The sequence below is a fragment of the Sminthopsis crassicaudata genome, chromosome 6 (assembly GCF_048593235.1).
Source record: "Sminthopsis crassicaudata isolate SCR6 chromosome 6, ASM4859323v1, whole genome shotgun sequence".
Lineage (NCBI taxonomy): Eukaryota > Metazoa > Chordata > Mammalia > Dasyuromorphia > Dasyuridae > Sminthopsis > Sminthopsis crassicaudata.
Window position 1 is genome coordinate 161,993,616 of NC_133622.1, and position 24,857 is coordinate 162,018,472.

Genomic DNA, 24,857 nt, shown 5'->3' on the forward strand with positions numbered 1-24,857 from the left:
ATGCTCTTCAGAACTCCATTAAAATCCTATCTTGTGGAAGGCCTTCCTTCCAGTGTTTTCCTTGTCACAACTATTTTCTATTTAACCTGTGTCACTTGCTTTGTATGTATTGGTGTCGTGCCTCCCCTCCCCCATCAGATTGTAGATTTTTGCGATCAGGCACTGGCTTTTGCTTAGCACTGCGTCTAGTATACAGTAGGCACTTAATGTTGGATTACCGATTGATTGATAGAATTAAGGTGGTGTGCAGGCCCTTTTCATCCTCGTTAATGTTTGTGTGACTCAATCTCAGTGTTCTTAATCTATTACAATTGGGTGGGTTTCATCCCTGCCTTAACTGAAATGGAGTAAGTGATTACTGTAAAGGAGGGAGGTTTTGCTGGTCAATTAACCCCACGTTTACACAAGGATGGAAAGGCATTTTGTAAACATTTCCAGAGCAGAATTTTGTAGAAGCTAAATCTGGCTCTGGCTCCTTTCCTCCCTCTCTTTCTCCGTCTCCTCTTTCTCGCATTCTTTGTTCTCAAGAGGAGGAAAGTAAACATTCGGAAAAGAGACGATCCAGAGGTCCGGGCGGAGAGCCGGAGAGGGGCGGGGGTGCGGAGGGTCCCGGAGCCTGGTGCCCAAGGGCAGCCGCATTTCCGAGCTGCGGACGCAGATTCTCCGAATTCCCCGCCCCAGACCTCGCGGTGAGCCGCACCGCGGAGATTCTGCGCACGCGCACTTTTCCCGCCACGATTCACGAAACAATTCCCTCGTGACGCCACAGAGACGCGACGCAACGCGGGCTTCCTCCGAGGCCCCACCCCCAGCCAGCGCAGCCGGCCCCTGCAGCTCCCGGGAACCCTTTCGTTTCGGGTTCTCGTTCCCCGGCCGGACCCTTCCACCGGTTGCACTTAGCGCCTCTTGAGAGCCGCCGCGGCCCCGGGGGCGTCATGTCTTTCAATTTCGGGGCTCCCGCGGGCAGCACGGCCACGACCGCCACCCCCGCCGCCCCTACAGGTGAGTGTGGAGGGCGGGGGCGGGGCGGGCTGAGGAGATCCGCGCGGGGACCCCTCCCTCCACCCACGGCCAGGCCCGGCCCCAAATAGGCGCCCCCCTAGCTGAATACGGGAAGGAGATCCCCCCAGGGCCGGCGAGGCAGTGACGTGACCGCAGTCTTGGCGGGGTCTTCAGCCGAGGGATTCACCGCCCCCCAGCCCTGACCCCGAAGTCCCGGGGGGGGGGGGAAGAGGGGACCCCTCCCCGGGGGCCCGAGGTCCCCGGATTCCTTTCCCTGGCGCCCCTCCCCTCGTCTCGCCTTCCCTCAATCCTTATCTCATGGCCTTACGCCTAGTGCTGGCCGACAGACATTAATGGAGCGCCTCCTGTGTGTCAAACCTGTATTGAGCACTGGGGACGGCCAGTGCAGCCGCACTTATGAGGCGCCTACTGTATGTATCCCAGTTGTTGCCCACGCTGGGCGCGGGGGCCAGAGACGGGGCCCGCCCTCTGGGAGCTCCCAGTCTAACCCTGTGCGGGATGATTCTGACTCTTGTAATGCTTAACGTGCTTTCTTTTCTTTTCTCTTCTCTTTCTCTCCCCTTCCCTCCTCCCGCCTGTCAGGATTTGGTGGGCTGGAGGCTGCCAACTCCACCAACACTGGGTTTAATTTTGGGGGTTTCGGATTAGCTGCTAATCCTGCAGTGAACTTTAATATTGGGAATTTCGGTGTTTCCACCACCGCCGCGGCCCCCTTCAGTTTTGGTAACCCTCTGGCCAGCGCAGGTAGAGACCCCGTCACCTCGTGGATGTTCAAGCAGGACTCCAAAAATGGGCTGCCCAGCCTGGTGGCCCTAGGAAACAGGGAGCAATTTGGACTCCAAACTTTCCAAACGGAATTAAAAAAAAAATCTTAAAAAAACAAAACAAAACAAAACAAAACGGTCGTTTTCCTGAATCTCAAATTCAGTATCAAATTTGTTGACTGTTTCCACAGTTGGAAAAGGGCTGATGTTTTCTTTTAATAAAAAACAAAATCTAAATTCTATCCCCAGTGACATTACCGAATCATCAAAGATCCCGTGTTAAATTTTTTGATAGTTTTGAGCAACATCCAATTTATTCGAGATAACACATTTTTTTCTTGGATTCTTGGACTCCTGCAGTCATCTCTCATCATTCCTACATCTGTCCTTTGGAACTTCATCAGATTGTTGTCATCAGTGTTCCACAGTTATAGCTGTTTTCTCAGAAGGAACAAATCTTATACAAAGAGCTTTAAACCAATAGTTTGGCTTTTTCTAAGTGTAGTTTTTATTCCCCAGCAAGCTAGAATATTATTCTGCTTTGGTGTACCTTATTCTTCAAAGGTCATTCCGCTCTTTTCACTCATTGTTTAAGTTTAAGAGTGAGGAATTTGGTTTTACCACCAAAAAAAAACCCACCACCAAGTTCTTCTCAAAGCTGGCTAGTTGGGTAAGCATTCTATTTGTGTTTTCACAGCTGCTGCTGCTGATTTGTAATGTGAAATTCTAGTTTTAAGACCTTTTTTAATTGGCAGGAGGATCTGCCCAAGTATTTGTACTTTGTATACCTACTTCTATAGATTTTTCCTAGAAAAACCTTTTAGCTCAGCTGTTTATAAAACTTATTCTATTCTTTTACATGACTTAATTGGTCAATGCCCATTGCCAATTTTTTTCTATTAAAAACTTATTTTCAGAAATATTTTTGCTGCTTAAAACTAATGTTGGGGTAGTTCTTTTGTGAATCCAGTGTTGTATGGAATCCATATGTTCAAGCTAGCATACGCTTAACTTTAAGCAAAAAAGTTTAAGATGTGACAAATGATGTTATTCTTAGAATAATCATGCATTGTACTCTTCCTATACTTTTTTTTTAAATAGTTACAAAATACTAGCATTCTGTGATTTCAATTCAACAAATAGTTGTTAAATATCTACTATGTACAAGGCACTATGCTGGGGATTAAAGATGAAGAAAACAGTTTGTGCTCTCAAGAGGCCTATAATACAATCTTAATACTGTTTTACATGTAATTATTTCCTGCATAAAATTAACACTGAAGGAAAATGGAGTTTTGTGTTTGATTTGTGCTTCTGAATAGAGCTACAACTCAGCAAAAATAAATGACAGTGTTTATTATGTATTATTTTATAAAATTCAATTTTATATGTTACATATATTGTATATATATTATTCAGTATATAATTTTTAAAAAACACTGGCATTTCCATTTTTATCAGTTGCAGTCCATGTATTAAATCACTTACATCAATGTCATATTTGTACAATATGTCACTAAATTTTTTTTTATTTAACCATTGACAAGTTTTCAAATGTGATTATAAATTGTAAATTAACTAATCGGCTTCTTACTATGGTAAGTAGGTGAAGTGTATCCTCAAAATTGTATTCTGTTGATCATTTTATTTGGTGCTTTGAAATGCTGTTTTATTTCAAACTTCATAATACATTCTTGTACATTAGATAACAAGATAATATGTTAATATATTTACTGAAATAGAGGTCTTCAGTCAAATCAGTGTATTTTAAAAGTATGGAACCAAAACAAATGAGGATTTTATATATATCTATATATATATATCTGTGTATGTACACACGCATGCACACACATAGGCATTTTATGAGATGTGTATTAAATTGTAAATATCTAAAATACTGGCAGGATTTTTTAACCTTTTTGATATCCTAGACCCTGTCTTAGATGGTTAGTGAAATTTGTGAACTTCTTAGACTGTTATATATGTGTGTATTCATATATATGCATTAGATTCTTTAAAAAACAATTACATTGAAATATAGTTGCCAGAACATTTTTATAAAACATGTTTATAGATATCAGGCAAAGAATAGAGCCACTAACACTGCTGTTTTCCATGTTTTTGATTATTATTTGTTAGGTACGTTTGGAGGGTTTGGAACCACCACTACAACGTCAGGTTCTGCATTCAGCTTTTCTGCTCCCACTAACACAGGCACAAGTGGTAAGAGCCCAGATTAGAGTGAGTTAACTCTAGAACTAAACCTCATTGATATAAGCTAGTTGGGCAGCTGCATTTTTTTAAAGTAACACTTTTGTAAACAAAATTTTTCCTTCAAAGGCCTCTTTGGTGCTACTCAGAACAAAGGTTTTGGATTTGGAACTGGTTTTGGCACAACTACAGGAAGCAGTACTGGTTTGGGAACTGGGCTAGGATTTGGTACATTCAATACACAGCAGAGTCAAAGTAGTAAGTATAAGAAGTTTGTTTCACTCCTTAAAAATTCATGTCATTTACTGTTCTTTTTGGTCATTTCACATTTGTCATGATTGTGTGACTTCTTTGTATTTTATGTTCTACATCTTCAGTTGGACCCAGTCTCTGACAAAGAAGTGGCTCTTCTCGCTAGCCCTTATGCAGAGCACTTGATATCATCCTCTGTCTCCTGCAGATTGTGTCTTCTTTCATCTCTCAAATCTTCAACTTCTCCTTTTCCCCTCGTTCCTTCAATACTGCTCTTAGACATGCTCAAGTCTCCCCATTCTTAGAACTGTGCCCCACTATACCCTCTGGCTGCGGACCTCTCTCAGCCAGACTTCTGAGACAGCTGTCATCAGTCATTGCTTTGGCTTCTCTCTTTTGAATCCTCAGACCTCTGAGGTGGAGTTTTCAACCTCCCCTCTCAATTAAAACCATTCTTCTCCCAGTTACCAGTGGCCTCAAAGTTGCTGGTTCTAATGGTCTCTTTCCATCTCTCTACAACATTGGACAATGCTAAATATACTTTCCTCCTTGGGGCTAGCCTTTCCCGGTTTCCATCAAGATTATTTTAAAAGCTTCCTAATTCATTTTTGAAAGATTTGAGAGTTGTCTCAAAGCACTGTCAGAGCAGTTTTGCTGGGATGTATATCTAACCATATGACTTCCCTACTCAACCAATTCTAGTATCTTCCTGTTGCCTCTAGGATAAATTACTTTTAAAAACCTGTACAATCTTCTAGCCTGTTTAAATGCCATTCTCCTCCTACTCTCTTTGCTCCAAGCTCTCTGTTCCTTATACTTGATCCTTGCAGTCCCTAACCCCTGTTCTTAAAATGCCCTGCTTCCTCACCTCTGCCATATAGCCCCCTCTTCTTTAATGATGCATTTCAAGCACCATTTTCTACATGAAGCCTTTGTTGAACTCTTTAACTGCTAGTTATCCTCCTGCCTTAACTAAAATTTATTTGTATTCTATTCACTTTTTTATTCTCTCTCTATATTGTACTTCTTTTCTCTCTCTCATTAAAATGTAAACTTCTTGAAAATATGGTTATTTGATTTATATTTATACCATTTGTATTTGTACTCTTAGGACTTTGCACACATTGCTTGGCATATGAATAGGTACTGAATATGCTTGTCAGTTGCTTGAAACATAATAATTTACTAGACATAAAAGACTTGTCATTTCCAAATTCCCAGTCAATAGCACTAGGATCTCAGAAAAGCATTTTGAGAATTCTTCATTGTATGGACTCCAGATCTTTCCTTCTGTTTTCACATCCTCTACTTAGCCTTCCTCACTTCCCCCAATAATTAAACTGGATATCCAAGCTATAGAGAGAAAAAAAGGAATAGTAATGTATTTCCTTTAAATGATTTGTTCTTAGTTATCATTGTATGTTATAATACATATCATTATATACAGCCTGATATATTGGCTGCTTGGAATTTTTTGCACTGAAATTCATTCAAGTTTTGGCCTATATTTATCACAGAGATCAATACACACACACATATATACACATTCACCCCCCTCTGGATGTGAATACTGTCTTAGGGTAGCACTCCACTCCATTATAATGTGAATCAGATCAAATCCCTTAAAATAATTACATGTGAAAAAGCCTAAGAGAACAAAGTTTGTTTGTTTTCTAAGAGCAGTACATTTTTATAGAATTTTCAATTTATAACCAAAATATATGTATTTAAAAAGGTATTTAATATAGTAAATCAAACAATTTAAGTATCATTTGTGGTGATCTTTAAAAGCTCAATTATTATTGCAAGTACCAGGCTCAAGTACAACTTAAGCTTCAAGGTTCAAAAGTTCAACCCCTTCAAATATAAAATATACTTAATGATACTTATGATAAAGAATAATCTTTAATTTCCTATGGGAGAATTAACTCGAAGTCTATGTCTTGTTTGGATGTGCTAATAGCTGTAAGATGTTTGTTAACTTCAGTCAACTTCAATTTACTTTAAAAAGTTAGCTTTATTTAAGCATTAAGTAAAAAAACATAGAATCTTACATATTGTGAAATAAATTTGAGGACAACTCAACAGAATCTCTAATATATCAGAATAGAAAAATATTGATTATCAGTAAGCTTTTGGAATTGAATTTAATCATCATTGTTTGAGATTTAGTATGATTCATTTCCTAACTTCTCTGTTCCAATGGGAATTTGGTCCTGGAGTCCTTTGGTTCTCATAACAAGAGTGATGGCAGATGTGTCTAGTCATCTACAGTTTGCAATGTTTAATACATGGTATTATCAGAAACTTTTATAATCCATAAATCTGAGGCCTAGAAAAATTAAGGGACTTAGTCATATGACTAATAAGTTTTGGAGGCAGGATTTGAATCAAAAGCTTCCTTTCAAATGGACAGCATTCTATCCATTTGAAATTATTAAAAATATTCAGTTGAGCATGTTAATGGATGACAATACAGTTATTAAAGGACAGGTACCATTAGAACTTTTTGTTCTATGTCTCCCTTGATACAGACTGGTTGTTATTTTTAAAAGAAACATCTTCATCTCTTCTTCAGATTTAGGTGGTCTCTTCAATCAGCCCACGCAAGCCCCTGTCCAGTCGAATCAGCTGATCAATACAGCAAGTGCTCTTTCTGCCCCAACACTACTGGGAGATGAAAGAGATGCTATTTTGGCAAAATGGAATCAACTCCAGGCCTTCTGGGGAACAGGCAAGGGATACTTCAATAATAACATTCCACCTGTGGAATTTACCCAGGAAAATCCTTTCTGTAGATTTAAGGTATGATGCTGATCTTTTTCAATGTTAATGACATATTAAATAACTTAAAGCAAATTAAACATACATTATCAGGCTACTCTCTATAAAAGACTGAAATGTTCCATTGAAATGGAGTGCCTTTTAAATGTAGGTATTTGTATATTATATAATAGAATAAGCAGATACAATATTTCAATTTAATTATAATCTTATGCTAACAGAAAGATTTGCATTCAGGAGTATTTTGCTAAAAATGTCTAGCCTATATATCTATTATCCTAACAGAAGATTTGTTGGTTTTAAAGTGGATGCTGTTGGGGGATGCTGGATAGAGCAGTGGCCCTGGAATCATGAGGACCTGAGTTCAAATTCTGCCTCAGACGTTTGGCACTTATTAGCTGTGTGACACAAGGGAATGAACATTTATAGGCAATCCATAATTTGAAAAATTCAGCTAAACATCTTACATTTTTACATCAAAATCACTGGCATGTTAAGTTTTTTAAAATTCTGTTACTTCCATTTTAAAGATGGAGAAATGGGTTTACTGAGCATGTAAGTGACTGCCTTGAGATTTGTGATTTTTCACAATTTTCTGTGCTCTCTTTCCACAGGCAGTAGGTTATAGCTGCATGCCCAACAATAAGGATGAAGATGGACTGGTAGTTTTAATTTTCAATAGAAAGGAAGCAGATATCCGAAGCCAGCAACAACAGCTAATAGAATCATTCCATAAAATTCTGGGAGGAAATCAGACCCTTACTGTTAATGTGGAAGGTGTGAAAACGTTGCCAGATGACCAGTACGTATACATTAAGGGTTTGTACATTGTGTTGTTATTCAGACATACTTGGTGGCAATGTAACATTCTCATTCTATTTCATATGTATTGTTCCCATGCCTCATAAACTGTTCCCTTCCTGAATCATATTTACAATCATATTTTGTCTTTGTTTCAGTACTTATTTACTGTTTATTAGAATGCTTACATTTATTTTTTTCTTGGTTTTGAATTTCTTTTCTTGCATAATACTGATGATCTTTGTTGCTTTTAGTTAACCATCCACTTAGAGGAGAACATTCAGCATTAAAATAATACAGAAATTTCTTTTTTTAAATTATTATTATAGCTTTTTATTGACAGAACATATGCATGGGTAATTTTTGCAACATTGTCCCTTGTACTCACTTCCTTTCCAACTTTTCCCTTCCCTCCCTCCACCTCTCCCCTAGAGGGCAGGCAGTCTCATACATGTTAAACATGTTAAAGTATATCCTAGATATAATATATGTGTGCAGAACTGAATTTCTTGTTGCACAGGAAGAATTGGATTCAGAAGGTAAAAATAACCTGGGAAGAAAAACAAAAATGCAAGTAGTCCACATTCATTTCCCAATGTTCCTTCTCTAAGTGTAGCTGATTCCGTCCATCATTGATCAATTGGAACTGAATTGGATCTTCTCTTTGTTGAAGATATCCACTTCCATCAGAATACATCCTCATATGTTGTTGTTGAAGTGTATAATGATCTCCTGGTTCTGCTCATTTCACTTAGCATCAGTTCATGTAAGTCTCTCCAAACCTCTCTGTATTCATCCTGCTGGCTATTTCTTACAGAGCAATAATATTCCATAACCTTCATATACTACAATTTACCCAACCATTCTCCAATTGATGGGCATTCACTCATTTTCCAATTTCTGGCCACTACAAAGAGGGCTGCCACAAACATTCTTGTACTTACAGGTCCCTTTCCCTTCTTTAAGGTCTCTTTGGGATATAAGCCCAGTAGTAACACTGCTGAATCAAAGGATATGCACAATTTGATCACTTTTTGAGCATAGTTCCAAATTACTCTCCAGAATGGCTGGATCTGGAGTTGTGAACAGAGAAATGAAGGGAAAATGAGTGGATGCCCATCAATTGGAGAATGGTTGGTTAAATTGTGGTATATGAATATTATGGAATATTATTGTTCTGTAAGAAATGACCAGCAGGATGATTTAAGAAAGGTCTGGAGAGACTTCCATGAACTGATGCTGAGTGAAATGAGCAGAATCAGAAGACCATTATATACTTCAACAACAATACTATATGATGATCAATTCTGATGGACGTGGCCATCTTCAACAATGAGATGAACCAAATCAGTTCCAATAGAGCAGTAATGAACTGAACCAGCTACACCCACCAAAAGAACTCTGGGAGATGACTATGAACCACTACATAGAATTCCCAATTCCTCCATTTTTGTCTGCCTGCATTTTTGGTTTCCTTCACAGGCTAATTGTACACTACTTCAAAGTCCGATTCTTTTTGTACAGCAAAATAACTGCTTGGACATGTATACATATATTGTATTTAACTTATACTTTAACATATTTAACATGTATTGGTCAACCTGCCATCTGGGGGAGTGGGTGGGGGGAAGGAGGGGAAAAGTTGGAACAAAAGGTTTTGCAATTGTCAATGCTGAAAAATTATCTATGCATATATCTTGTAAATAAAAAGCTATAATAATAAAAAAAACCCAAAAAAACAATGTATCAGTGTCCCAGTTTTCCCACATCCCCTACAGCATTCGTCATTATCTTTTCTTGTCATCTTAGCCAATCTGACAGGTGTGTAGTGGAATCTCAGAGTTGTCTTAATTTGCATTTCTCTGATCAATAATGATTTGGAACACCTTTTCATATGAGTAGAAATAGTTTTCAATTTCATCATCTGAAAATTGTCATACAGAAATAGTTTTAGGATTGGAATTATGAGTTGCTTCTGTATGCAATCACAATAATAAGTAATTGCTAATACTGATGCTTTAAAATTTACTAAAATATCAGTTAAGCCTTTTTACAACTCTATGAGGTAAGATTTATAAATATTATCATGATTTTATAGATAAGAAAATTGAAGTCACTTGTTCAGGATCAGTTGGATATCAAATGTCAGGGGAGAGTTGAACCCTAGGTCTGCCTGATCCTCGATAGACCCTCTACTGTATATAGTTTCTTAATGAGAAATTAATTCTGAGAATTATTATTATTTTTTTTAATGAAGAATTATTCCCAAAAAGATGAGCTTAAATGGTCATGTAAAAAGTTTTATTAAATTGGCTTCCTTCCTGTTTAGGAAATAGAAGTGGCTACTACTGGTTACTAAGAGCTGTCTTGAGTCTAGGGAAGAAATGAAGTTTAGAGACATTATATTTCAGTCTTCATGGATTGGGAGGGACATCAGAGATATGCCCAATTAATACATTAGAAATTACCGAACTAGTTTCTCTGTGATGTTAAGAATGTAATTTTTACTGGGGGATTGTGAAAGGTCTCTAGGCGGGAGATACCATTTGATTTATATTTTAAAGGATAGGTAGGAAAACAGGAATAGTGAAGAAAAGCAAAGAAAGCATATTTGCCTAAAGCCTTTGAGTTATGTAAAAAGGAGTAAAATAAAATTAGATGAAGAAACAGTATGCTGACACTTTGTGAAGGGCCTTGGATGCTGGGCAAAGAAGCTTAAATTGTATTTGATTGTCCTTAAGGAATAAAATGTGATCAGATTGGTAGAAATAAGGAAGAGGAGTCTGGTAAAAGTGTGGAGGATAGCTCAAGAGAAGGAGTATTAAGGTAAACCCAGACAGATGGGAATGACTATTTATTGAGGTTAGTTTTTATTAATTAGCTATGTAAATTATCTTGTTCATCCAAATTGGCCTTTTCTTTATTACTCTCCCGATGCATTCCATCTCCTTTCTCTATGCTTTTGCACTAGCAGTTGCTTGTGCCTGGGATCACAGAAGGCTTGATATAGAAGATAATAGCTTAAATATCACTTTACATGAAGACTTCCTTGATTTTCTCCAGTTGTTTATGCCCTTCTTTTAATTAACTTGTATTTATTTATATTTATTCTATACTGATATGAATTTAATCACCTCCATTACAAGAGATTGTTTCATTCTTTGTATCTCCCATTCCTAGAATATAGTTTAAGTACTTAATTAATAATCATTCATTGACTATAACACTTAAAAGTTGGAGAGTTTTAATAAAGGACTTTTTCATACCATTCATAAAGTTTCAAAAATATTTTTGAAATGATTTGAATATTTTTGAAATGATTTGAAATATCACTTTGTCACTGTTAATACCACAATGGAAAGTTAAAATTTTTTTACTTAGGTTTTTTAAAAAGCTTCCTGTTCTATACTACAACTATTAATTTGTGATACTAATTATATGGTTTTCTTCTTCTTTAAAAAATTTTAATATTAAAACTTAAATAGAAAATAGAAAAAAAGGTCATGTTTTCAATTTTGAGAAAGCTTACATAATAAATACTAGACACTGTATTCAGATCTGTCCATCTTTTCTTTGTTTCCTTGTAGGTTTTCTTTTGTTCTCCATGTGCACTTGTAACTAATTTTTTTTCTGCCTTCCTTCCCCCAACTTGCCCCAAACAGGCTATAGTTATGCTCTGATTTATTTTTTATATACATTCAGAGATATATCTGTCTATACACATCTATAATCATATGCATATATACATTCATGTACATCTATGTTAAGATTGTACTACACTTGTTTTCTATTTCTCTGAAGGTAAATAATGTCATCCTTCTTAGGTCCAAGTCTTTGCATATTCTTTTCAGTCTACCAACTCATCTTTTCCTATGCCAGAGCGATGTTCCAGCCTTATACTATCTTGTTTTAAATAGTCTAAAACAATATTGATTAATATATGCTGTAGTTTCCCTGTTTTTCTCTTTTGATTGAAACTTTTTGTCCAAAATCACTTACTACTACTGCTTTTTTTCCTAATAAATTCTACTCCTGATCATTATTACTCTGTTTGTATAATATCTCGATTCCTATCCCTTCTGATTCCTCTACTTTTCTTCTACCCACTACCTTGCATTGCTATTCTTAACTTACCCCTCTCCTTATCATCTCCTTCCATCCTCTTCCTCTTCCCTTCCCTGTTTATCTCATTCCCATAAATCTACATACTTCTGTATAACCTCCTCCTTTGTTTACTTATTTATTTATTTATAAATTTTTATGCTTTTCTAGATGAGTATGTATTGTTCCCTCTAATCCATTGCCAATGTGAGTAGGACTCCAAAAGTACCAGCTTTCCTCCATCTAATTCCTCAGTTTCAATTCTTGCTCTCACACCTCATTGGTATAATTTAATTTCTCTTTTTACCTTTTCCTATAGTTTTTGCTTCTTATAGTTTTGCTTTTTAGAATCATATCATACTCAGAACTAGCACAGTCTTTCTTTCTAACTACTTACTAATGAAGTTCAGGCCTTTTTTGCATCAAAAGCCTCACAATTCGTTGTTGGGAGGTAAAAATTCGCAAGACTGTGGCCAAACCTGCCTCCCAACTCTGAGCTTGCTGTTTGCTATTTCTGTGGAGTTAGTCTGGAAGCATTTATGCTTCATAGCCAAACCTCCATCCTGTTACCTTTCTTTGGATCTTTCTGATTGTCCCAGGAGGACCACTGTTTTGCCCTAACTTTTGTTTTTAATTGCTGTATGTCCATCCTTAGGCACAGTTTTGTCCAGTTTGTGGAGGAAATCTGGGGAACTTAGAATTTTCTTACCTACTCTACTATCTTTTCAGAATCTTCCCATATCTTTTTCTAAAACCAGATAATTGCATTTATATTGAATGCTGGAAGATACAAGCATAATATCTTATTATCTGAATTTTTTTTTCAGGACAGAAGTTGTCATATATGTTGTTGAACGTTCTCCAAATGGCACATCAAGGCGCGTTCCAGCTACAACACTGTATGCCCATTTTGAACAGGCAAATATAAAAACATCATTGCAGCAACTTGGAGTTACCCTTTCTATGACTAGAACAGAGCTCTCTCCTGCACAGATCAAGCAGCTTCTACAGAATCCTCCTGCTGGTATGTGCTGTAGGGTTAAGATTTCATCAAATTATGGACTAAACAAGAAAATCTGCTTGCATTTTCTTTCAGAAATGCTAAAAATCACCTGTGGCATTTTTGTCTTAGCATAAGGTTTTGGGGGGTTGTTTAAAAATTGAGACTATTTTGTCTATTTCCTATTATTACAGTTTTTAAATATTTTTTAATTTAATCAAGAAATTTAAAACTTGATATTTATTTTGATGTCTCATTTACACAATGCTAACATATTAACTAGTTAAGCACTGTTTTGTATTATTTATTGTTATTTACATTTTATGGAAAAAAAAAGTTAAAAACCAATAGAAAAGGGAGAAACATTTTTTTTTAATCAGCAGCCACAAAAGTATAAGTGCCCACTATGAATTAACAAATATTGTGTTAAGTATTTATATGACTACCAAGATGAATAAGGCACAGGACTTAAAAAGCTTAGTTTGGGGAAAACATGGAGAATCCAGGGTGGTCTGAAGAAAATAAAATATATTTACAATTAAATATAAAAATTCATAAGAAAGTGTGAAGAAAACTTAAAAATGGTTGGAAGATCACTTCTTGCTGGCAATGTCACGGAAGATTTTTTGGAGGAAGTGGCATCCCAGGGCAGAATTTTAGAAAGGGATATAACATGTTTAAGGTGTATGAAACATTGTAAAGGCAATCATAGAGACAAGAGGGTTTGCATATTTCAGTAAAGCCAAGCTGAGCCATTGAGTGAATTAAAGGAGGTAATGTGATAAGAGTATGAAAAGGTAGTTTGGATCCAGGTGATTATAAAGGGTCTTAAAATCCAAATCAAGAGTTGAATGTTATTCAGGCTGCTGTAAGCCATTAAAGATCTTTTGAGGATCAAAGTGCTATGTCTCTAGCTATGTGATAGAATCATTAATCTGGCATTGGTGTATACACAAAGAGAGGGATTAGTTAGGCTCTTGAATGGTTCAGGCTGTAAGTAACAAGGATTGATTGCTGTGGGGGAATAGAAAGGCAGAGAGAGATATAAAAGACAATGGAATCCATTTGTATGTTTTAAGATGTGGTCATATAAATGACTCCAAGTTTTTGAGCCAAGATGATTGGGGAAGTAGAAGTGCCATTAGCAGAAATAGGAAATATATTTGGAGAAGCCAGAGGGAGTGTTGAGAAGTTAATAATTACCTATGTCAAATGCTGGGAAAAGGTAAAAGGGATGAAGATAGGAAAAAAATATGAATGTGGTGATCATTGGTTACTTTCTGAAGTAATTAAAATAATGGGAATTTAAAAGGGTAATGAGAAAGTGAAGGAAACAATTGTAAACTATTTCTGGAAGTATGGAAGTGAGAGTGAGGAGCACTGAGATGGTAACCAGAGGGAATGATGTGGTCAAATGAAATTTATATTAGAACAGGGGATACTGAAATGTATTTGGAGGAAGAGGAGCCAGTGATAAGGAGAGAGATTGATGACATAAATGAAGATGGGAATGGAACAAGATTCTAGAGAACATGAAAGGGGGCAAGATCAAGAACTTGGGTTTGCCTTGAGACCTTTCTTTCCTTCTTCCCTCTTATATCAGAAGATTCTACCTCTTGCCTAGGGTAAACCACCACTCCCTTTCATGTCTTCGAGTCATTCATTCATAGAATGAAAAAAAACCTTTTTGTTGACATCAGCAAACCAAAGCATGACTAAAGGAAGGCAACCAGCACTGAGAAAGACATTTACTATGTTTGGTTGAAGAAACTTGTAATGTTTCTCCTGGATGAGAGGAAAAGAGGGTGAGGAGGTCTCTTGGTTCTTAAATAGAAGTACAATTTTGTTATATCAGGTTAGGAGATGCCTCTACAAAGCAAATCATAAACCTGTGTCTGCCTATAGATTTTGTGTGAATCTGGTCCCTGTCCTCCCTTACTCAGAGGGATCCATCTGATGTGCTGGAGATTTTCCTTGCTCTCACCTGACTTTTGAGGCACCAGTGGAACAGTGGAAACTGAGGCAACAGGGTTAAGTGACTTACACAGAGTCACACAGCTATAAAAGTCTGAGGCCAGATTTGAACTCCTGTCTTCCTGACCCTAGGCCTAGCTTTTTCTCCTGAGCCACCTAGCTGTCTCCTGTTGTTTATCCTTACCTGATGGTTCATACGTCAGAGGGTTGCTGCGTAGGAGTATTTCTGTTGATTTTGAGATCTTTCTTCAGCTATTTGGATACTGTCATAAAGAAGAAAGATTAGAGTACGTGGCCTCAGAGGACAGATAGAGGACCAATGTTCAGAAACTATAGGTGATGAATTTTTAGTTAAAATAAGAAAGTAGAGCTATCTACAAAAATTATTCCAAAGGGATGACATTACCAACTCTGAAAGAATTTAATCCAGAGATAATGATTTATTTTTCAGAGAATTTTTTAGACAGATTAAAAGTTAGGTGAGAGAATCTCTGAAGTCTCATCCAATTCTGGGAAGTCCAGTTCTAGAAAACATCAAACAGAAATAGGCTCACTGCACTCTAAAGAGTCTGTATCTTGTATCATGCATACTATATATAGTATGTATGAAAATATATATTTGTATATATATCCTATATTAGATAGCTTGTTCTTTTGGGGAAGGAGGGAGAAAATTTGGAATTAAGAATCTTATAAAAATGACTGTTAAAAAACTATCATTACATGTAATTGGGAAAAATTGTATTTGTAAAGGAAAGAAAAATTAAATTGAACACTTTTTTACACATGTGAGGAATTCCTACTTATCTTGCCTATTTATAGTTCTTTGAACTGAATAGGAAATGCTTTATTTAATTATTTATAGATTTGATAGTTTTAGATTGTCTCATGACCTAGTTGCCTTTTGTTTTCCCTAAATTTATTATCCAAAACTATGGTGGTTAATATTTTACCCCTGAACTTAGAACTTCTGTCACATAATACTCAAACTCTTCTGCCACAACATAATGCATGTTGTGAATTTTGTGGTGAATTTTGAATTTTAATAGAACTTCATAGTATCTTTTTTGACACAGAAAAATAAAAATGCCTGTTACATTCCATTTTTTTGTTTTTGTTTTTCTCTTTTGCTATGCTTTTACCAAAAAAAAAAAAAAAAGCTGCACATCCGTATTAAACAAGCTGATTCTTTAATTAATGTACTTATCAGAAGTAATATATTCAGAAAGATTTATCTTTAATACTGTTTTTTCTTGGTGTTGGTAGGTGTTGATCCAATTATCTGGGAACAGGCCAAAGTGGATAACCCTGATTCTGAAAAGTAAGTCTGAATTCATGTAGTCGTTATTTTAATAGTGTTAATAGTGCTTGCTACTGGGAAGCAGGATAGAGTCCATGATAAGTGTTTAATGAGTGGTATTTATTGTCAATGGGATTGGTAAAATTTATTCTCATGAATGTTTGGTTTTTGGAGCTCAGGAGACAATCTGATGTAGTGGGAAGAGTATCAGACCTGGAGTTAGGAAATCCAGGCTGTAGTCCCAGAGCTGCCACTGACAAGGTGTGACCTTGGGTAAGTTAATCTTTTGAGACAGTTTAAAATGAAATTGGATCCAGGTCCCTGACCTCTCTGAAATTGTTTTGTTCTAATAAAATCAGCATGGAGTAATGTTCAGTCGCCTGTTAGTTTGGGAGATCTGAGGGGTTCAAGGCCTGTCTCTGGCTCATATTTGGGCCTGGCCTCTCAGCTCCCCAGGAAGCTTTGCTGGCTTAAGTTAAAGACTGTTGATGTTGGTTGGTAAAAGGATTCTACTCACCAGAGGTTTCCCATAGCAATGAAATCATCCTCCTCATTCAGCACCCTTCCTTCAGTGAAATCAGCACATTTATTAGTCACTCAGAGGTTTTGATGGTAAATATCATCTTATCTAGGAAGGACTGTTATATTGTTGCTCATTGGTTTGTGTCTGTGTGGAATTAAACCCCTCATTTCTGTAGGCTGATTCCTGTGCCAATGGTGGGTTTCAAAGAACTTCTTCGAAGACTGAAGGTCCAAGATCAGATGACTAAGCAGCATCAGACCAGATTAGATGTAAGCATTTAGGTTTTCATCCCCTGGGCCTGGGAGTAGTATTAGAGAAATTAGATTTCTGTCATTGTATATACCACTACCATATTTTACTGACTGGAAGTCTCTCAGGAAGGTAATATTAGCTATGTATTATCAATTAATAATTGTAGCTATTCATTGTTGCTTCTTTTGTAATACAAAGACATTCCAAGAACACAAAATTATCAGATTATTTTCTGAATTTAGAATTGATATCTTTGACTAAAGTAGAAATGCATTAAGCTGTAAAATAGCTATATATGTGAATCCTATAAAGTAATTAGTCCCTTTAATTTCAGTGAGATAGTTTGTCTTATTTTCATTAAGTACTTTTATGAAATGAAACTTGAACACATTAAATTTGTTACTTTGTATAGTCTTGTAATAAGTGTTACTTGTGATAGGATTTACAGTGATTGTGACAGGATTAATGAAGTACATAGAAAAATTTTGAAATAATTTTAAATGTTTATATTTTTTTATTTATAAATTTTTTTGACAATATATATGCATGAGTAATTTTTTTTTATAACATTATCCCTTGTATTCATTTTTCCAAATTATCCCCTCCCTCCCTCTACTCCCTCCCCTTGATAACAGGCAATCCCATACATTTTACATGTGTTAATTTTAAATGTTTAAATCTGTATAATAGAATCACAGGGACTTGGAGATGAAATAGACCTTAGAAGCTCATTGAATCCAAAGGAGTTCTTACTCTATTAGCTATTGACAGATAATCACCTAGTTTCTGCTCAGAATATAATAGGGAAATCTTTACTCTATAGAGCAACTTGTGTCATTGTGTTGGATGTGTTGGAGGCTTTCTTTATAGTGAACCATTACTTACCTCTCTGTATATAATTTTTATACATTTTGGTTTTTTTCTCAAGCTTATTAAAACACTAAGAGAAATAGCTCTTCTGATATTTGATTATAACTGTGCCTTTTATGTTTTAAAATTATTTTACATCACATTCATTTCCAAATATTATCCCTTCTTTTTTCCTCTGTCCAGGAAACCTTTCCTTGGAACAAGGACATAACAAAAAAGTTCAATCACTCAATCACATCTATGGAATTCTGCCCCTGAGGTTCCTATCTTGTTAATGAAACGTTCTTGGGCCAAACTTGGCTCTTGTAATGATAGGATATTCTCTCCATTTACACTGTTATCACTGTCATTGTTTTCCTGATTTAGCTTATTTTGATTAGAGTAGCTCAGTCCTATCTTCCCATGTTTCTCTGAATTCTTTATCTTTCTTAGTTAGACCACGGTCTTATTTAGTCCCAATCAATGGGCACTTAACTTTGTTTCTAGTTCTTTACTACTGCAGAAAATACTTTTATATTTTGGTTTATTTGGAACATTTTTTCCTTCACTTTGATCTGTAAGGTCAGATTTTAATCACTTTTTTTTTTTTTTTTTTTTTTTTTTTTTTTTTTTGAGGGGGGGTGGGCAATGAAACAGTTGAGGTTAAGTGACTTGCCCAATCACACAGCTAGAACATGTTAATTTTCTGAGGTCACATTTGAATTCAGAGCCTCCTGACTTGGGATCATTGCTCTGTTAACTGCACTATCTAGCTGTCCCTTATTACTTTTTAAAAGCATGTTTTCCAGAATGGTTGCCTCAGTTCATAGTTCTATTATAGTATATGAAGGTCAAATCTATCTCTAGGATGATAACCTAACAGTCACTTCTTGGGTTTCTAATTTGGTGTGATTCTGGATTTCCTAACAGATTAAAAAAGAAAGAAGATGAGGGGGGAAAAGTTCAGCAGATCCAACAAGAGATGTTTTGAGAGCACATTTATATAGTATCCCAAACTCAAAATCCCTTTCACAACACCCATAATGGGGGGGGGGGCAGTACATACTTGCAACTATTACATTACAGTGGCATGCTTCTTTCTAACCTAATATTGTTTACAGGCTGAATAATGGTGTGGTTTTATAAAAGTGAACCAGCCTTTTTTTTTTTTTACTGGCTTAGTGTATTCCTGTCTCCATAGAACCCCATCTTTCTTGGAATGATCAGGGGCCAGGTGAACCTCTGCTATCTTACTCGCTGGACTTGTACTTAAGTTTATGATAAATTGTGGTTTCCAGCACTAATGTGGTTTTGACATTTAAAAGTGAATTAATCAAAGTGCCATCACAATAATTGTATGTTGGTTTTTTTGTTTTTTTTTTTTTAATAGATTATATCTGAAGATATCAGTGAGTTACAGAAGAATCAGACGACCACTCTGGCTAAAATAGCACAATACAAGAGGAAACTCATGGAGCTTTCCCATAGGACCTTGCAGGTAGCAACAGAGAGTTGCTGGGCTGCTGCAACTCAGTTATCTGGTTAAAAGGCTATCTTAGAATCCATTTTCTTAAAAAAAAAAAAAAAAAAAAGGAAAAGGCCCCTCCCAACTAGACTACTTTATGACTTTTGGTATGTTTTTTAGTTTATAGAAAGGGGAAGCATGAAGCTTGGCCAGAGAAGGTATGCCCCCTGGCTGTGGCATAGACGGCTGTCACCAGGAATAGATATTTACATTTGGTTTTTATGTCAGTCATTTTTAAATATATCTCTTCCCCTACAACCCCAATCCAGTAAATTTTTCTTGTAAAAAAGGAAAAGAACAAAGTTAAAGCTACTTCAATTTAACACAGAAGTAAAATTCTCTGGGACATAACTGAAAAGGAAAACAAGATCTTCTCTGTGTCTCTCCTGTTACAGGTCCTGATTAAGCAGGAAATTCAGAGGAAGAGTGGTTATGCTATCCAAGCTGACGAAGAGCAGCTCCGAGTACAGCTGGATACAATTCAGTGTGAACTAAATGCACCTACACAGTTCAAGGTAAGAAATCCAAGCTTTTCTCGGGTTACCTACAGGCACAGCACCATGATCTACATGACCTAAGCACAGTGCGAAAGAAAGCCTTAGAGGGCTGGAGACCCCACTCTCATCTCTGCCTAACAGGCATTTTTTGGAGAACTTCCATATGTAAATAATTATTGGCCTAAGTATAAATATGCATTTCTCCAGAAATTAGAATATTTACAGCTTCACTATGACTTTAAATCAGGATTAATTTTCAGTAGCTAGAGATATTTTCATTTCTTTTTAAAGCTATCTCCTTTTCAGAGGTACAGTTAAAAACGACCCAGCATTGCCAACAAATACTGTGCATGCCAGATTGTGTATTGACAAACTCATTTTGCATCATCCTATTCTTAGGGTCGATTAAATGAGTTGATGTCCCAGATCAGGATGCAGAATCACTTTGGAGCTGTGAAATCTGAGGAAAGATATTATGTAGATGCAGATCTTCTCCGGGAAATCAAACAGGTAAATGTTTTACTTTATATGGATGGAAAAAGATTTGATTGCCATGCATGTTACAGGCTTTTTAACATGAATTCTGTAGCTATTCCTATCAGGACAAAACGATTGTCTCACTAGAAGAGTCCTCCCCTCCTCTTTTTTATTTCCTCCTCCACTATTGTTTGTAAAGCTTATTCTAAAAATCTATAGGGAGGGATAAAAAAATTTACAGGGCTGCTAGGTGGTGCAATTGATAAACGTGCTGGACCTGGAGTTAGATAGAGCTTGAGTTCAGATCCCACCTCAGACAATTTCTAGCTGTGTGATCCTGAGGAAGTCACTTAACTCTGCCTTTGTTTCCTCATCTGGCAAATGAGCTAGAGAAGCAAATGGCAGACCATTGTATTGTGGTCAAGAAAATCCCAAATCAGTAGTTGGACAAGACTGAAAAATGACTAAACAATAACAACTAAAAGCCTTATCCAATAAATGTCCTTTGTAGGGTTCTTGAACTTTAGATTATCCAGGTCAGAGGCATCAAGCTCATGGAGCCATATGCTCCCCACTCAGCCTGAACCAGATTACAATGTATTGGCAGATGCTTTCACAAAATAGATAACGTAAATACAATGTGGATGTTGTTCATTTGTGGTTCTCTAAGTTAATATGCAGCCTGTGGGATCCACTTCTATTTGAGTTTGAACACCACTGATCCATATGTTTGAAGATGGTTATAAAATAGTTGTCATGATATTTTGTTAAGTGGCCAACAAGAAATGGTTTTGCTCTATGGCTCTCAAGTCTAATAATTTCTGTTCTTTGGGGTCTGCAGGCTAAACATTTCCAATACAGTACAATAGAGCAAGAATTCTCTGACTAATAGCTTTACCAGTGGGTAAATGCAATATTTATATGCACTGATTTTAGTTCCATTATAGCAGAAGGCTGCAGAAAAACTCAAAAATTCAGTCTTTTATTGGTCAGCATTTATTGTTGGGGTCTCTGCCACAGAAGTCTAGCAAGGGCCTTGTGCAAAGGAAACAAGTGTTGACAAGTGGTGTGCCTGTTGACTATCCTTAGTGGCTTAAATAAGAGGCCAAAGAATTTCAGTTTTAGGTTGACTTCTGACACAGGTTGCTGGCTACGTGGCCCTGTGCCAGTCAGAGCCTCTGGTGTAGACCAGCTGCCTGGTCTGTGTTGTCATAGAGGAAGCTCCCTGGCCTGCTTAGTTACCTGTCTAATCAGATAATCAAAGTATAAATACACAGGAACGACTCACTGCCTTTTCTGACTTTATTTTTTTTCTTTTATCCTTCTAGCATTTGAAACAACAACAGGAAGGCCTCAGCCACTTGATTAGCATCATAAAAGATGATCTGGAGGACATAAAATTGATAGAACACGGATTGAATGAGAACATCCACATCAGAGGAGGAGTCTTCAGTTGACAATGCACAGCCTTCTGTCTTTTGGGTTATGGAACGCCGTTTATGGATCTGTCGCTGTTTCAGATCTCCCCTGAGGCTGAAAATGACTGTATAAAAAAAAGCCCTACCTTAGCTTGGTTTCTGAGAAAGTTATTGACAATAAATTTTGTAGTAGCATAACTATCACACAGCTCTTCAAACTTGAAATGTTTGTACTTATAAGCTGTATTTATTTTAAAATGAAGAAAGGTTCCTAATTACCAATAGGATATGTACTATTGGACCTTTTTACAGCAGCATTGTTGAAAAATCAGTGTTTAAAGATTATTCTTCATTGAGCCTTTGTAATGGCTTTTCCACAGCCAAGAAAAATATAAAACAAGTGAATTTTGCAATATAAAATAAATAACTGAATGACAACCAAGCTATTGCAAATCTGTATGTTATAGAGTAAATAAATGTATGTCAGTTTTTCTATTTGCATATCCATCTTTGGGAAGAGTGAAGAAAAATTCCAAGAGTCATTAGTTATTGTTGTTTTCTTTTGGGAATTACCAAGGATTTTGAAAGCTATTTTTATATGATTTTACTTATTTGCAAAATGAGCCCAAGTCTTTAGGAAATAACAAGAAGTGTTTGTCTATTTTACAACATTGTCCTCTATTTTTTTCTTTTTGTTTCTGTAAAAGATGGAAACTTCTTATAAATAAATTTTTGTTTTGTGATAACTTTTATATGATACTTTCTGGTATTTGTTTATTTGGATTCTGATATGTGAACACGTTTTATGTTCTCCAAAAGAAACAATGCAAGGCTGCTCTTAACTGAATGTTTAATCTTGTATCATTATTTATTTGTGTACCTAGCTCCTCTAATTTTTTTCAAGCCCAAATACAATAAAGGGAAGCAGTATTTATAGGTGCTTTTCTATTTTAATATCGAATTGAAAGGATGTCAAAATCTTACGCCAAAATAAATTCAAAATGGATATGTGACCTGAAATATTAAGTGATTGATGATAGCATTAAAAAAAAAATTAAACTAGAAGCAGATCATGTGCTTTTCATAAGTCTGGGCAGATGAGAATTCTTTACCAAGGGATAGAAGCAATTTCAAAAGATAAAATAACTGATGTGTGCCAGAAGTTTTCAATTATTTCACATCATAATGTGTCTGGAGTAAGAGAAGCAGTTCACTTGAGAAAAATTCTTTGTATCATCAAATAACTCTGTTAATGGCTATATGAAGAAATTGATAAGAAAGACCCAGATCTGTTTTTCACTAGAGAAACAATAAATATGAACTAACAAACAGTTCTCTGTAGAATTGCAAATTAGCAGCCATATGAAAGAATGTTCCAAATCATTGTTAAGAGAAATAGAAATCAAAATACATCTTTGAGGTTTTCTCATCCTCAGCAAATTTTCAGATGACAAAAGATGAAAATAGTCAATGTGGAAAGAAACACGTACTGTTCACCAAACTGAATTGAGACCACAATTCTGAAAAATGATATGGAATTGTACAAATTGGCTATAGAAGACCAGTATTGTCTGACCCAGAAATTCCTCTGCTTAATACCCAAAGGAGATGACTTGGGGCAGGGTATTTTTGGTCTAAAATACGTTAAAGAAGCCATCAAGAGAAGTACATCAGTATAGCATCCAACCCTGCTACCCCAAGGCAGGGCTGAGCAAGGCCCATCGCCTGCCTGGTTTCCATGATCTGTCAATGAGCTCTCTGCTGGCATGGCCAGCTGTGACATTGGCATCTGCTTTCCCAGGCCGACTGGACAGGACCAGAGTGCTGTGAAGACTGCCTCCTCTCTGCCAGCTGTGACCCTTACGCTTGATTGACAAAGGCCCTCGTCCATACCTCTCTGTTCAATGAGACAAGAGAGAAACCTTTTCAGCGTAGAAACTAAGTGAACTAGACCTGCAGATACATTCCTTCAGCATCTCCCACTAGAGTCATAACCTTTTCCTCTTTCTCATCTCTCCCCTCTTCCAAGTTTCCTTTTTAAATGTAACTCAAGATACAAAATACCTTGGAGGGGGTGCCCACAAGAAAACAAGCCTGGTCCCAAAGAGGAAATGAAAAGACCTCTCCTGTTCTTTGCAAAGGTGGGAAGAAAAGGAGTCTGGGGCTCTATGTAGGATATTTTCTATGTGTTGGTTGGTTTTGCAGAACTGTTTCTCTTCCTCCTTTTTTCTCAGTATCCTTTGTTATAAAGCCTGGCTCTCTGGAAGGAGAGTGGGAGACACACAGGAGCAAATCAAGGAGATGTAAAATCAAAAGATAGCATTAAAGTCTGTTTAAAAAGAAAAAATAATTTTAAAATTCTGCATATTCAAAAATTATAGATGATTAAAGGTAAACAGCACTTTTGACACTGATGTTTGCAATATCAAGCCAGACATGATAGATGTTGCCCCAGATCTTTCACTGTTAACCCTGAAACTGTATCTTTCCAGCTGGAAGAGTGAAAGGGTATTAGACATTAAATGCCACTCACAATAAAGTGGTACTTAGTGGTGGTGTATACTCTCATATCTGAGCCACAATAATGACAATTCACATTTAAGAGTTGTTTTAAGTTTATGTTGCACTTTCTTTATTGTCAGCCAGGATGGGGCTCCAAGGATAATGTTGGTGGCTGGCTATGCATCCAGTGCTTTCTTCCCTCCCTTTTCCATTCCCCACAAGTTATTACTTTAAGTGGAGAAGTCCCTCTTCCTGTCACTAGTCTGAATAAAGAAAGGATTTATCAGAGTTTTCAGTAGGATCTTTTTTTTTTCCCCCTGAGGCAATTGGGGTTAAGTGACTTGCCCAGAATCACACAGCCAGGAAGTGTTAAGTGTCACATTTGAACTCAGGTACTCCTGACTTCAGGGCTGATGCTCTATCACTACCACCTACCTGCCCCTCAGTAGAATTTTTTTTTTTTTTTTTTAACATGAAAAGAATCAAGTTTTCCTTCCCACAGAAGACCTGAGCACTAGGGATGACTGAAATGCTTACATTTATTTCACTTCCTCAAGAACCAAGCTAAAAGTCATTTGTCACAAAGTAGAAACTACATTGAGGA

At 36.6% G+C, this 24,857-nt stretch overlaps 2 protein-coding genes across 3 annotated transcripts in view; one reads left to right on the top strand and one right to left on the bottom strand.

Annotated features, from left to right (window-relative positions):
- The first annotated feature begins 780 nt into the window (after nt 1–780).
- Nucleotides 781–22,503, top strand: NUP54 (nucleoporin 54). Of its 2 annotated transcripts, XM_074275695.1 has the most exons (13): nt 814–1,002; nt 1,606–1,767; nt 3,927–4,010; nt 4,128–4,256; nt 6,829–7,055; nt 7,649–7,836; nt 12,764–12,960; nt 16,177–16,231; nt 16,909–17,002; nt 19,225–19,332; nt 19,755–19,874; nt 20,256–20,366; nt 21,662–22,503. In XM_074275695.1, exons 1-13 carry the CDS (start codon nt 936–938, stop codon nt 21,788–21,790), a joined length of 1,671 nt encoding a protein of 556 aa, XP_074131796.1. In that variant the 5' UTR covers nt 814–935; the 3' UTR covers nt 21,791–22,503. The 2 variants fall into 2 exon arrangements, with proteins under 2 accessions (XP_074131795.1, XP_074131796.1); XM_074275694.1 differs by lacking the exon at nt 1,606–1,767 and having other exon boundaries at nt 781–1,002.
- ART3 (ADP-ribosyltransferase 3 (inactive)) overlaps nt 21,624–24,857 on the bottom strand; it is a 124,213-nt gene continuing 120,979 nt past the window's right edge. Inside the window, exon 8 of the transcript XR_012483545.1 lies at nt 21,624–21,876. The gene's annotated coding sequence lies outside the window, so the exon portion shown is untranslated. The remainder of the gene's footprint in view (nt 21,877–24,857) is intronic.